General features: G+C 44.1%; 1 protein-coding gene across 1 annotated transcript in view; it reads right to left on the reverse strand.

Annotated features, from left to right (window-relative positions):
- The window catches only part of PDE3A (phosphodiesterase 3A), a 391,731-nt gene extending 378,453 nt beyond the window's left edge, over positions 1-13,278 (reverse strand). The window contains exon 1 of the mRNA XM_042469406.1: positions 12,477-13,278. Coding sequence (XP_042325340.1) covers positions 12,477-13,268 — 792 coding nt within the window. The 5' untranslated portion in view covers positions 13,269-13,278. The remainder of the gene's footprint in view (positions 1-12,476) is intronic.
- Positions 13,279-15,684: the final 2,406 nt, after the last annotated feature.

A 15,684-nucleotide genomic window follows, 5' to 3' on the forward strand; every position in this document is an offset into this window, starting at 1 on the left:
CAGCCTGCAGCCACCTCCAGCTGCACTGGATCAGGACCACAGCAACCACGCACCGTGGCCCTGATCTGGCTTTTCCATGGTGCAATAGTCATGGCACTGTGGCTTTAAGACACTCCTTTGGTGTTGTGTCGTGTGGACACAGCACCAGAGGAGCACTGTGACACTACGTGCCATGTGAAGTGGCACGTAGTATGATGGCATGCTGGGGGCGGATTCAGAGCATGCATCATGTGGATACCACACCCTAACTTTTAAATCGAATGAGTGGGGATGTGCTTGTGATATTTCAAGTTACTTTTCAAAGTTACTCTTACAGAGCACTTCAAGTTGTGTTTTGAAGATTCAAAATGTTTTTGTTCACTTGCATAAGGCTTATCTCACCTGGCAAAACAGATTGTTATCACTACAGACAGGGGATCAGTGACTCCCCATATTAGTGGGATGAGAAGCCACTCTGGGTTGTAATCTTAACTTTAAAGGAGCTATCCAAAGTGATGAGACTATTTGGGGAATAGTTTATCACTATAGATAGATCCTTTAAAACTCATGCTACAACCAAAAACAGACTTGCTGACCGGTTAACACAAAGCCAGATGTTACCACTTACTGCAGGTTTGGTTGTGTATGTTTTAAGCTAGTGGTACTCAAACTTTTTACATGTGCATAGAGAGAATGTACCTCCCTCACTTGATGTAGTATATGAATGAAAATATTTTGTTTATTTGGCATGCATATTTTAATATTTTATAAAGAAATAGCATCATTCCAATTAGAATGGCTTTATTTAAGTAAATACAGTGTTTAACTCAACACATGTGTACATTTTGCACATTAAAAAGTTTGGGAGGAGGTGAAGGAGGAGGAGAAGGGATCAGGGCCTTCAAGTGTTGTCCCCCCCCCCCCCGTCTCACCTCACTATTTGAGAACCACTCTTTTAAGCAAATCAATACAGCTCCAGGGAATTGATAAATAACCCTTTAAAGAAAGTTTATTGTGAAGGCCTCTTCAAAGCTGGCAGGGTAGCTACTAATTCCAACAGAACCTCTCTTTTGTGAAGAGCAGAGGAAGCTTTTGCTAAGAAATTAAAACAGCCTCTCTGTAGGAGGCAGGAATACTCATCAACTACTGCAGGAAGAGAACAAGAAACAGAAAATACCTTCAGAGAAACATCTGGGTTTTTTTTTTATTGTTTATTTTAAAACAGAGAGAGAGAGAGCAGAGAAAAACACAGGGCTTAAAGTGTAGGCAAACCAAACATGGGCATGTACAGAATGGAAGTTATATAAACAATGTATTTTCATTTGGAACATTTTATTTTAGGGGGTATTAAGCAGTCCCATCTCAACCTATTTCTGACTCCATCCAAAAGGTTTAGATTTTCACAGGCTTCGCATTGGCTATGTTTGTTTTTTTTAATGAAATCTGACTATATAGGTCCAAACAGAAAGCCAACTAGGTGGCATCCAAGATGATGCTCCTAAAAGAATCCCAGCATGTCTTCCCATCCAAACAACCAGTCACACACCCTTGGATCATATCAGCACAACCATTTGTGGTCAGAGAAAGAATGTGGCTTGTCATGTGCCACCAAACACCAGACCTCATATTGCTGTTTGACATAACAAATATTCAGGTGGTGAAAGGTAATAAACGAAGATGTATATAGCTGGCCAAGGACATTTAGATCACCGCTGTGTGAAGTGGATCATTTATAGAGTGACATGTACATAAAGCAATTTATTCTTGAATTTACAAGTGAAATTATTCAGACCATAATGAGCAAAATGAGGACACTACCCCTCCAATACTAATTCTGCCACAACAAAATGAAACTGTCCTTCAGTCCTCAAATTTCTAGTATTGCAGAGAATGACACACCTAGAACTTGTATCTGCTGTGTTCATTTCCTTGGTAACTCTATCTGCTCCTTTTCTCTTGATGCCTAAATTATCTTTTAAAATGTTTAACTGAAATTTCAAGTTCCTGCAGTGCCATAAATTTAGGAACGAAAGGAAAATTGCATGGAGATGGGCAGAATTCTTATAGAGTGGCAATACCTTCAATGCCATACATACACCCCAGATATGAGCTTTGTTTCCCAGGTAGGAAATCACAGGTTGCGATTTCATTCACAGGTGTTGTTCATTCTCTGAAAACATGCTCACACCACTGTTTTCCCACAACTTCTCAAAATCATGAATAATCTGTTATGGTTTACATAGTCACTTCAAAAATAAAACTCCAAGTCTTTAAGAGGTGTTTGCTTCCTTACTTGCAGCTTTCTTCAGCGGTGATAAAAACAACTTAAAAGGGCCATCATTTCAAGGGAACTAATAATGTCAAACAGGTTCTCCATGGGACTAGTAACAGATATTGTTTGTTTGTTTGCAAGATGGCAATCAGCCAGTGATTCAGGATTTGGGTCAATTCATTTGTCTATTACAGCTACACAGTGGGCCTTTCACATCGGTGCTGCTCCCCTGAAACACGGATGGGAAAAAACATGGGCGCTCAAGCCCACATTAGTCAATGGAGAGTGATGGGCGCATACTATCACTGGCTAGTATGGGGCAGGGAGATCTGCAAGAGCTCCGATCTGCAGATGGCTAGCCCCCCAATATGCTGGACCCAATATATTCAGATATTGTTAAAATCTCAAGCGAAGTGGTATAATTTTTTAAAGCAGGGTTGGAGAATGTGTGGCCCTCTAGATGCTGTTTCCATCATTCTTCATCATCGCCTAAACTGGCTAAGGCTGATGACAATTACAGTTAAACATCACATCCCAACTCCTTTTTGAGAAAGCAATCCAGCTTTTCTAGGTACAAAATGCTTGCTGGAGAATTTCAGGAACTGTACTGCAAAAAGTATCCCGGCCATGCTTTTCACCTATGCTTGTGCATGCCTCTCGAGGAATAGTCCTGCTTTTGTAGCCGGGGGGCTGTGAACTCTTTTTTTCTCTTTGATCAACAATCTGAAAAAGTTCTCTGAAGATGCCAGCCGCAGATGCTGGTGAAATGTCAGGAATAAACTCTTCTAGAACATGGCCACATAGCCCGAAAACCCCACAAAAATGTATGGATGCCAGCCATGAAAGCCTTCGACTTCACAGTCTGAAAAAGTGCTTATTTGCAAGTAGAATTGTAGAATCGTATTATTACAGAGTTGGAGAAATCACAAGGATCATCCAGTCTAACCCCCTGCCATACAGGAATACACCATCAAATCACCATCAGAACAAGATAGGCCCCATTGAGAAGAGTGGGACTCGCTTCTGAGTAAATGTCTGTTGGCTTACAAATGACAGGCTCCTTGGGAATTACCTCAAATGAACCCTAGGACTTGCTCCTGGAGTAACTACGCATAAAGACTGACTATGAAACCAGGGTGGAGGAATGTGATATTGTTGGACTGGAACATTCACCTTGCCTCATGACTGGCTCCATTCACTAGGACTGATGAGAGGTATAGTTGAGTAGTTTTGTCCTTTCAGAACTAGATAAAGTGGTATCATCAAAGTTTACAAAACTTTTGGCAGCTGCTATCAGAATATGATCTCAATATGCTACCCTCTGATTCTTTTTAACAAATTTCAGTGTGTCACCTCCACACAGCTGTATTTCATAGCTGATACACTTTGCAACAGATGCCATTTCTTTCTGATTTTGAACATTATAGTATTACTTCTTGGGATTCTGTATTATTTGCAAATGCATGTGGCCGATGTAAAGAAAGAACATCTCAAACAGTTGGAGAGCCCCAAGATGTTCATTCTTGCTGTGAATCCTGCATTGATTAATCCCCACGGTGGTGATTTCTTTGTTGTTTCCTGGGTCAAGTTTCCTGAGTCTGGGGTGGGGAGACGGATTCACTGAAAATTAGGTTACTCATCATGACCAGTCTTACCCTACAATGAACAGACATAGGATTGAGTGTATTACCTAGCACAGTGATATAAAACAACCCTGGGGCCTAGACAATCTCCACAATTCTGTCTATAATGTCTTTTCAAATGGGCATGCTTTTAATTCCACTGATAGTTTAGCTGCATGTTTTTTAAAAAAATTAACAACTGCCTTCAGGTCTAGAGCTGGGGGAGGGTAAGACAGGATGTAAAATGATTATTACTATTTTTATTCTTACTCTTATTTTGTGCACAGCTAGGACAGAGGTTCTCAAACCACAAACCATGACCTCCATTGATGTGTCCATGCAAATGTGGGAGCACACCATAATAGCACTATACAGCCCTGCACTTTTTTTCTTTTTCTTTTTCTTTTAATGACAGAAACCAAGACCAATTCAACCAAGGGTCCAGTTATTGGGCAGTATAACATCCTGGCCAAAGTTTCATGGTTTCCATAATATGCTGCTGGTGCAGTCCACTGATGTTTTCTAAATTCTGAATCAGTTACAGAAGAAGCCTCTCTCAGCAGCCTGACCAATCAATGACACCATCTAGATTACAGAATTAAAATATGAGATACTTATGTCATTTGGTTTGCAAAAACAAACAAATGAAAAAAAACTATGTAATGGTCTGTTATGAAATCCCCTTCCCGAGAAGTTTTTCAGGAGACTTGCAAAAAATAAACAGACAATGGTTTGGAATTTGCTGTCCTTGAACAAGCCTCAGAATGCTCAGCAGATTCTATGTAGATCTTAGAAAATAAAATTCAGTGAAGAGCTTCAAAGGAGTCATTTGATCCAAAGTCAATTTCATGCAGAGTAAATTCTATGTAGGGATAGAATTTCCAACTCTATGAATGATTCTACCACCATTCAAGACTCTCATAACAGCATAAGAAGAGAAGACCCTTGCTAGATCATACTTATAGACCTCTCTAATCTAATATTGTGTTCCACAGAAGTCAGCCATTTGCCCACAGGAAGCTCAGCCACCAGGACATGAAGTGCAACAGCACCCCACCACCCTGCGTCCTGAATGTACATGTGAAGGAGCAGAATAAAAAGCAGCAAGTTGTTAGAGTTGTCACAAATCTAGTGAAGACTACAAGAGCAACAAGGAAGTTAACTTGGGTGCGTTCCGCACACGCCAAAAGTACGTGTTTGGCACATACTAGGGTTAGGAAGGGGCGTCCTTTCCGGACGTCCCTAACCCTAGTACGTGCTGAGCACATACAAAATGACAGTGCACCAGTGGCGCTTTGCGGCATCATAATGGTGCCGCAAAAAGAAGCCGCTTTTGCGGCTTCTTTTTGCTGCTCAGAGGAGTCACACGGTTTGTCCGCTGTGGCTGCTTCATGCAGCAAACACCGGCGCCAGCAGACCGCCCTTTTGGGCGGTCTGTAAAGCGCCTTGGTTTGCAAAATAGTAGGGAAAAAATACAAATGTTCCTAGGAGAGAAATAAATTGATAGGAAGGAAGAAGCAGGCTATTAATGGGCAGATAAGGGCAACTCGTGTAGTAGTTTTGCCATCATTGGCCTCCTCTGGGATATGTATGTTGTCACCAGAACCCAAACATAAATGTTTTGGTAAAAGTTTACACTCTACCAGCATCAACAACAATCCCAGACACACGCACCATCGTCCCAACATAGACTACACTAGAGTTTGTCACTAGAAATTCAGAGGCACTTTGCAATAAATAAGCGGGGTTTGGGTTGTAGTTTGGGCACTCAGTCTCTAAAAGGTTCTCCATCACTGTCCTAGGTTTAATTCCAGCCATTTTCATGAATTGAGAGGAGCAAGTACCAGGTATTTGATGACCCCTGAAAAATAACTGAATAGACAATGCTGAAGTAGACAGGAGAATTAGACACACCTGTATGGTAGAAGGCAGCCTCATGAGATATCTTAATGTTTCAGTACCTTTTAATATATGTAATCTTATTTGCCTACATACCCTCATATCTGTGTGCCATTTCCCCACCAACAATTTCAAACTGTAAATTCACTAAGAGTAGGAATCTTTCCACCATTATCATTCTCTAGGAGTTTATTTCTATTTGTGCTTTTTCACATTTCTGCCAAATTCTTTCTTCGAGTTACAAACAATAATAAAAATAAAATCTAAGATCAAGGCACTGAAGGCTAAACGTATCCCCATCCACAGCCAAGCCCCAACGCATTTAATTTAGAGTTTAACACAGCTGTCTAACAGAGCTTTCCATTTATTTTATTTTATTTTGGATTTTTAAAATTTCAAATTCTTTCCATTCCCATCTATGAAGAAATGTATGACTTTCCCTAAGCCACTTATCCAAAACAGAACCAAAGGAAATTCTCAACTGCATCTGCACTGACCAAATTCAGTTGTTAAGAACAGTTATTCCCAACATGGGGATCATGTTGTATCTGCCCGCTAGGATCTTTTAAAGATGTGGAGCAGTGGGAGAAAATAACAGTGTTAATTCACAGCAATCCTAATTCAGTACCACAAATATGGCTGACAACACAAGAAAGTGAAACCCGGGCTTTTAAGAACTAAACATATCAAAGCCTTCTATCCAGATGAGTGACTCTGACAGTTTCACTTTATGCCCGGTTTTTTAAAAGCCCAAATTAAAAAAATAAATATGCAAGCTCAAAGACGTGAAACCAATTTATTGTGGATCGGTTTACTTTTTTTCCTTTATTTTTTTCCCCACTGTGATAGGTTTATTATTTACAAATAAATCTGTGAATATACCATTTTTTTTCCATTTTTCTGAACTGGGCAAATTTGTGTATACAAGAATAAATGAACCTATGGGACAATAGGTTATTTCGACCACATTGACCATATTGATGACTCTCAGCATAACAACTGTTATTTATTGTTCTGTTGTTATTATTATTATCAAGAATGTCTTATCCAGAAAAAAAAATATTATTTTATGGGGAGAAAAAGAAAAATCTGCAAATCCTGGACTTTTTCATTAAAAGAAACCCCATGAAGTAAATGAAATTTCCAACATCTCTGATTCAACTGCATTTGCTCCCATGTCTCCTTTTCTGCTTTTGAGTCTACCACCCTTCCTTTCCCTCTGTTCATCCCCACTGTCACACTTTGGTTCAGATTTGGGTAGCACGTGATCCACTGACTTGACCAAACTGGGTCTCAGCCACCTACCAAACCCCACCAACTGCCCAATAACGTCCAAGTAGGCAGCAAAAAAAAAAGGGGGGGGGGACAAAGCTTTATTAAGTAAAGGTAAACCACCAAATGCAGATCAACGAGCTGCATTAGAGTTAAGGATTCCTAATTTTTATAAGACCTAGTTTAAAGTGTTAAGTACATTTGGGCAGGGACTTAGCTTCAATTTTCCCTTTAATGTAACACAAACATTAATGATGCTAAACATAACAGCAGCAGACGTGGCAGTCGAAGTAACAGAAATGTGTCCAGTTCAAGCATCCCAAGTAGCATCACCTCCGTTCAGTTCATTTATATCAATTGCAAATCTAGAATGTGTCCCTGCTTGATGACAATTCACTCCATATGAGATCTTTCCTTCTTTTAAAAAAACTTTCCCAAAAACCTGACACATTTTAACAAGAGTAGGTTTTGAAGACAACAACCATTCAAAAGACGCATGTAATTATTTGGTAGATGCACATCTGCCAGCTCTTCTTATTCAAACCCTTGTAACTGCTGCACACAAAAATAATCCTTGCATTGCTCTTTACCAAGAAGAAGCAACAGTCGTTTAGTATTTTATTTGTCGATACTGGTATGCTTGCTTACGCAGATAGAAGTGCTTAAACCTCCATCTTCTAGAGATTATGTTTTTTTAAAATCATCAATTTTTTTCCAAGCTGACCTAATGAGAACAATAACCTAGATTGGCTTTAAGGAAATAAAGCATTCATTCCAGGAGGATATTTGAACTATGTCAGATGAAAATCTTGTAATCAACACCATGTATGTTGATAGCACGATATAAATAGTAGCAGTAGTATTAATTATAATGATACCACTATAATAATGTCAATATTTCTACTACTTGTGCGCATTATGATGATGATTATTATTTAAATTGTTCAGAGTCAGACCAATGTGTACTCAGGACTTGTGTATATTTAAGTGCAGATAGATTCAATTTTTACATGCTTCAGGCTCTGAAATTTTCCCAGAACAAGACTTCTCAGGCCTAAAAAATCTCACAAATTTTGGAGAAGGTTTAGTTTATTTTTATTTGTTTGTAATGCCTTTTTTGACACCTGCTATAAGGTTCAGTTTCAAACCATGTATATTCTTTTATAAGAATGAGCAAATGCACCTACTTCACTATCACAGCGGCATCCTCTATCAAAACTGAAGTCCCTAATTCTCAGTGCATGATTTTTATAGCCTTCAGCAACATTTGCAAAACCCTGAGGTTTTAGATGAATAGAGACAGTTTACAATTTGAAATCAAACAGTTTAAAGGATGTATACCCATTTGAAATGTACCTTACAGTCGTACATCCCCCCCCCCTTGACATTAAGACAAGATGGTTCAGCTGTCCGCAAACTGAAAGGGATAAGTCATCCCTGCATTCCTAAGGACAGAAACAGATGGCAGTCCAAGTTCTCTGTATTGATTAGGGAGATCTCAAACAACCCGCAAGCTAAGATACAACCACTCAATGAACCGTTGTTTGCTGCCTCTAATTTCATGCTTGTTGTATAATTAACTGCAGACAGATGAATAGAAACCCAATTAAGGATACTAATTTGTCCTACACCATAAATTAAGGTGATTTAAGAAGCTGTTGTAGGCAAAAGGTAGTAGCCAGAATAGAGTTTAGTAGACAACATTAAAGTGATTAAATGCAAGTGTGCTTTCTCAGATGTTATTGTTAGCTAAAGTGCTACAGAAAGCAGCTGAGAAGCTCTTGAATCTTACAAAGTAAATAAAATAAAATAAAACCAGAGTTACTCATCATCAGCTAAGTTTTTTATCCCCTTAAATATCTAACTGACAAATTGGCCCAAATAAACTGGGCTCAAAAATATCCTTCACATATTAGTCCACAATAAAACAAAGTGCTGCAATGTAAACCAGTTTTCTGCATTTCTGTTCATGCTGCTTCTTCTGAAAAGTTACATTCAGTATGCACTTTACTCCACTAAAAGCAATCTAAGTACACTGGTGGGAAATTAAACGCCAAAGATGCAAGTTTGAGAAAAAAAGTCCAACGTAACCATAAAGCAATGCAAGTCTAACTATTGAGGGTGAGAGTGGAAGAGAAACCTGCCACCCACACCAGGTTTGATGTCATTGCCTGGAAAATACATCGCTGTTTGTAATGAGGGAGAATATGAAAATATCTTCTCAGCCGATAACTCCAAGTGTTATTTAAATAAAGTTCTTTTGTGCATGACCCCAAACACATTTGATAAATGTCCCATCTGTTTAGCTGAGCTTACTTCCCACTAAGTATGTACTGGACCAAAGAATATCCATCTTCCTCTTAACAACTGCTAAGATAAAAGTGTCATTAAAAAGAGAGTGGGCATTGCTTCTCCACCACATGGTTAAAAGTGACCCAAAAACACCTTGATTGAAGAGCTCTGTCTCTATAGAACAATTCCTCAACCTAAAATAATCCAGTGAAAAAATATTATTCCATTCTGCCTCTCTGGAATAAAACCCAAATAAAGGGTTGTTCAACTTAACTCCTACTAATGGGAGCCCCCCTGATTTTAGTAGAACTTACTTTCAAGGAGCAAGCAGTTCCACTGAAAAACATGTAGAGGATCAAGCTGCATGTTTCCTTAAAATCAGGGCCTTGGCAGTTTTAGAATACATGGTCAAAAGCTCTGTTAAAATCTTCTTAAAGTTCAAAATTAGTATTAAAACCAAGTGTTTTGCTTCATCCGGCTACAGATCGCTCCATAAAGGCAATTTTATTTACAACGATTTCCCCTTATATCACGGAGAAAGTACATTGCTGCACCTCCTTCCAAAAGTTCTAGAAAAGTTTCCAAGACATCTTAACCTTAACACTTTCTCTTTTCCCCCTGCAGCCAGACTCAAATAAATAAAACCCACACATCTGGTGCCAAAAAGGAGACTAATGCGCCATTGCATCTGCAGAATTCAAACTACAACAGGAAAGTTAGGTGTGCAAAACCAGCAAGAAGGTCTCACCATTCAAAGGATGTATTGAGGCAAGAAATGTACCCAGAACATAACAGATCTGGACGGGTCAAGACTTTTTAAAATGCAGACCAAATGCTTTTCAATGACAACAAAAGCTAATTTGGGGGGAAGAGACCAGCGTACTGAACCTGGAGCTGGCAGACAGGGAAGGAATTACATTCATCTTTAAAAAATAAATGAGTGAATGAATAAAAGAATTACACACACACATCTCTTTTGCTCAGAAGCAATCCTGAAGATGATTTTCAAAGTGAAATTATTTCAAGTTATGCAACAATTAAAAAAAAGCCAGCTTCCCCAATAAACAAAAATGTCCCATTGACTTGAAGGGGCCTTCTGTTAGGTTAAAAAAATGCTGGTTGCAATCTGATGTTAAGATGGGAGATACCTTTTTCTAAAAAGAGTACAGATGGTACACAGCAATCTTCAGTCTAAGGGTAACACCAGGAGAACAGCAAGATGCCTGAAGGGGGGGAAAGGATGCCCTCCAAGATGTGCCCAGGGATGGCATGAAAGACACCAGCCGGTGGCATCTTGCAGCTCTTCCACACTGCAGAAATAAAGCAGTTTGACACCACTTTTACTGCAGAGAGGCCTTGTAGCACCTTTGAGACTAATTGAAAGAAAGAAGTTGGCAGCATGAGCTTTCATAGACTTAAGTCTACTTCCTCAGAGGATTCTACAAACTAATGAGGCTATATCTTTGAATTCTACCACTTTTAACTGTCAAGTTATCTTTCATGCCACCCTTGGAAGGCATCCCTTTTTCCTCCCTCCCCTTCATGCATCTTGCAGCTCTTTCCACACTGCAAATAAAGAAGTTTGACACCCCTTTCACTGCTATGTCCCCATTCTGGGGCATCCTGGAATTTGTAGTTTGAGGTAGTCCAGTCTGTCAGAGTGCTCCAGTGCCTCTCCAAACTACCTATCCCAGGATTCAAAGACACAGCCATGTCATAGTTTTTTGTGGGTTTTTTGGGCCATGTGCCCATGTTCTAGAAGAGTTTGTTCTGGACGTTTCACCAGCATCTGTGGCTGGCATCTTCAGAGAATGCATTGCCTGAAGGTGCCAGCTACAGATGCTGGGGAACGCCACATGGCCCAAAAAACCCACCAAAAACTATAGGTGCCAGCCATGAAAGCCTTTGTCTTCGCAATAGCCATGTCAGTCTGGAAAACCAGAGTGCCAAGGGATCTTGGAGCCCCTTTGAGACTAACTGAAAGAAAGAAAGGTTGGTAGCATAAGCTTTGGTAGACCTGAACCTTCTTCCTCAGAGAGACTCTGAGGAAGCAGGCGCTCAAGTCTAGCAAAACTCAGGCTACCAACTTGTCTTTCTTTTGGTCAGTCTCCAAGGGGCTCCAAGATCCTGGCGCACTCCAGATCCAGGGCGACCAGATGTCCTCACAGCAAAGGAGGACCAGGCACTGCCAAAAATGTAGGGCATCTGAGTAAAAATGCAGGGCCTGCCAAAGAGAAGCTAAAAAAGAAGACACTTGAGTTTTAATGCTGGTTTTCATGACTGTATGGCAAGTTATTTTAAGTATGATTATGTTGATATTATGTTTGTTGCATAAGAGAAAGGGGCTGCAGAGGCTTATTTTGTATCGTATTGTATGTATTATCATGATTGTAAGCCGCCTAGATCCAGATGGAATGGTAAGGTAAGAATGTTTCTTTATTATGTATTGTTATTATTATGTACAGATAGATAGATAGACAGAGAGTGCAGAGAGAGAGAGAAAGGAAGGAAGAAAAAGGAAGGAAAAAGGACATTTTGGACCACCTCCTGGACAGAAGGTGAAATGTAGGACATGTCCTGGGAAAGGAGGACGCTCCCGGTCACCCCGGACTCTCTTAGCCTTAAAGCGGTGTCAAAAGGCTTCCGTTCTTGCTGTGAGGATCCCCCCGTCTTCCTTGCCTTTCCTTTCCTTTCCTTCCCGGCCGCTTCTGCCTCTCGAGGGAAAGTTTGCCGGCAACTTCTTCCCCTCAAAGAGCTGCTTCTCTCCCGGAAAGTGGCCCCGAAGGAGCCCCGGCGCCTCCTCAGCCCGAAAGGGAGCCTCTTGGCGGCGTCCTCCCCGGGAAGGAAAGAAGGAGGACCAGCCCCCTCAAAGTGTGGGAGAGTCAGGGGGCCTGGAGTCTGTAGGATCAGTTGTGGAGAGCTCTTCCAGACTGGAGAGGTAACTCGGTTTGGCCCCGCTTTAACTCTTTGTGTGTCTCTTTGCTATGGAATTCTGGGAGTTGGAGTTTGTTGTGGGGCCCAGAGAGGAGCTCCAACTCCCAGAATTCCATAGCAAAGAGACAAAGAGTTAAAGCGGGGCCAAACCGGGTTACCTCTGCAGTCTGGATACATTTCTTCCTGGCCCTGGTCAACCTTCTCACCTGCTCCCGAGGGATGCAAGGCAGCGAGGTCCTCCGGTGGGACTTGCTCCCGGAGCCGGCCATCTCGGCGGAGATCATGGAGCTGGACCGGCGGCGCCTTTGGGAGTCCCGGGCGGCGCCTGCTCCTCCTCCTGCTGCCTTGGGCTCCTGGCCCGGGGGCTGTTGCTGCTGCTGCTGCTGCCGCCGGGGCTCTTCTTCTTCTTCCTCCTTCTCCTCCCGGGGGCCCCTCTTGGCTCTGGGGCTGCGGGCGTGTCGGGCGAAGGCGGCCCCCAGGGTCAGGGCCAGGCAGCAGCCCAGGAGGAGGGCGCAGGGCAGCCAGGGCCTCGGCCTCGGGCCCCAGCAGAGCAGCAGGCGGAGGGCGCTAGCCAAGGCCAGCAGCAGCAGCAGCAGCCCCCGGCCCAAGCCCAGCCCGGCCCTCAGCCATGCCCCGCCGGCCAGGCAGCTCCCTCCGGCCCAGAGCAGCAGCAGCAGCAGCAGCCGGCCGGCCCTCGCCTCCTCCTCCAGGAGCCCCTCGCCCAGCAGGAAGGCGGCCAGGAGCAGCCCCAAGCCCCCAAGAGCCGCAGCCTTCGCCCGGGAGGAGCCCGCTCTTCCTTCTCCTCCCAAGAAAGCAAGTTGTGGCCCAACTTTGCGCCTCGGCTCCTCGCCTCCTCCTCCTTCTGCCGCTGTCTGCGGGCTCCCCTCCGCTCCAAGGGCAGCAGCAGGGCAGCAGCCGTTGCAAGCAGCCGCCTCCTGGGGGCTCCTCGGCTGGCGGGAAGGGCGGCGGGGCTGGGCTGGGGCGAGCCTCCCGGGCATGGCGGCAAGGCAGCGCCCCCGCCCCCTGCCTCCCTGCCTCCTGCCCCGGAGGACCCTCCTCCCCTTGGGCTGCTTTGGGGGGGAGGAGGAGGAAGAAGCCCCCCCCCCCACTGACTGACACCTTCCTTGCCTTGCCCTCCCTCTCGGCAGCCCTCCTCTGCAAGAGAAGCCCCCCCCCCGTCTTTCTGAGGGGCTGCGATGGAGTTGACTAAAGAGAGCCCCCCTCCTTGGTCTCTTTAGGGCTTGGGATGGAGTTCCCCCAAGGAAGGGGGCCCTCTTTCCTTGCCCTCCCTCTGAGAAGAACCCTCCTCCCCCTTTCGCAAGCGAGGAGGAGGAAGACTCCAACGCCCTCCTTGCAGGGTAGGCAGCTCTTGCCAAGGGGCCTTCGGAGATAGAGATCGATTCAAAAGGGGGGGGGGGTGTCCCAACGCAGAAGGAGAAGAAGCCAAGCAGTGGGCAAGGGCTGCCGACCGCCCTGAGACTCCGGGAGGAGAACAGGCCGAGGGTGAGTGCGGGGGGAGAGGGGCTCGGGGAGGGCGCTCCTTCGTCGGCGTCTTCCCCGGCTCTCGGTCCCGAGAGGAGGCGGAGGAAGGAGGCTGCTGGTGCCGCTGGGCAAGTCCTGCCGACCCGCCGCCGCCTTGGGGCTGGAGGGGCTGGCTGACTTCCCGGGGCGCCCCCTCGGCCTCGGCCGCCCGGCCCCAGCGCTGCCGGAGAGAAGGAGCGGGAGAGCGGAGGAGAAGGGGCCAAGTTTGGCCCCGAGCAGAGGCCCACGATTCCGAAGGAAGGAAGGAAGAAGATCGGGACTGAGGTGGAGGAAGGGAAAGAAAGAAAGAAAGAAAGGAGAAAATTGGGGCTGAGATGGGAAAGAGGAAGGAAGGGAAAGAAAGAAAGAAAGAAAGAAAGAAAGAAAGAAAGAAAGAGAATTTGGGGCTGAGGTGGGGGAGAGAGGAAGGAAGGAACTAGTCCTCCTTTTGGTCTTCTTTCCACTTGCTGGTGTCTTTGCAAAAAAGAAAAAGGAAAGTCTCTTTGAATGAGGCCAAGTACAGAGGAAGAACCAGCAAAGGAAAGAAGTGGGATTAATTGTCTCTCTCCCGCCCAAAAAACACAGACTTGGGGGATTGTAGAGCGAAGGGAGACACTACCTCTCCTTTCCCTCTTCTTTCCACTTGCTGGTGCCTTTGCAAAAAGAAAAGGCAAAGGTGCCCAAAGGAGGCCAAACACAGCAGAGGAAGAACCAGGGATGGAGAGAGGTGGGCTTGTCTTTCTTTCTCCCAAAAAAAAGAAATACTTGGGGGGGATGGGGTTGAAAGGGGGGGAGAAAAGGGGCTGGTGGGTTTTTCTGTTACGGCCTGGGGGGGGGGGGGGGGGTCTGCACTTTATGGGAGAGACAGGGGCTGCATCCACACTGGAGAAATAACCCAGTTTGGCACCGCTTGAACTGCCCTGGCTCAAGGGAGTTAATCAGACAAGGGAAATTGGAAGTATAATCCAATGGCAATCTGAATGCAATCATGGGGTTTCACGTTATTGCGTGATAGACTTCCACACGCAAATTCGGGCAATGGCATGCTATTTTCAGGCAATGGGGGGGGGGTCAGTTCAAATGCAATTCACATTCATGTAAATTCACTAAACTGGCAAATTCACATGAATGCGTTCTGGCCCCACTTTCTTTTCATTTGAAATTAAGAGAAATTCCTCACGTGTGATAAACTCCAAGGTTGTGGAAATCTAGGAGTTGGAGTTTGTTGTGGGCCCAGAGCGGAGCGTGGCCCTGGCTTCTAGAGAGAGAGGCCACAAAGCCACATGAACCAGGGCTTCCAGGGACAATGTCCCAGGAGTTTGGACGGAGCAGTGATGGAAAGCAATGCTTCAGGCTATCAGGTGTGGGGGACCCATCCCAGTGGTCCCATCCCAGTGTGCCAGAACCAGGGCTGCCAGGGACAGACATGGAATTTGTATCCATTGGCTAGAATTCTTTCTTTTTTTCCTGGAAACTTTCCAGGAATTGGCAGCCAGTGGGTCAGAAGCCAGCACCAGCCCAGGGACCACCACTTTGTGCAACACTAATGTCAATGTCTCTGTGTTGGTATTATTATTTATTTACTTATTTATTTATATAATGCCATTGATGTATATGGCACTTTACAACAGAATAAAACATTAATATGAATCAAACATTAACATGAATCAAGGAACAAGAGAAACACTGCAGGCTGGATCAGCCAGAAAAATCATCAGTAGCAGAACACGTTACAAACCATTCGGGGCATAAAATGCTATTTGAAAACACTGAAATTCTGGACCATGCCGACAACTATCAGGTCTGAATGCACAGGGAAGCCATTGAAGCCCATAAACACCTGGGCAACTTTAACAGGAAAGAAGAAGCCCTTAAAGTAAACAAAGTTTGGCT

This window comes from Sceloporus undulatus, chromosome 5, assembly GCF_019175285.1.
Source record: "Sceloporus undulatus isolate JIND9_A2432 ecotype Alabama chromosome 5, SceUnd_v1.1, whole genome shotgun sequence".
Lineage (NCBI taxonomy): Eukaryota > Metazoa > Chordata > Lepidosauria > Squamata > Phrynosomatidae > Sceloporus > Sceloporus undulatus.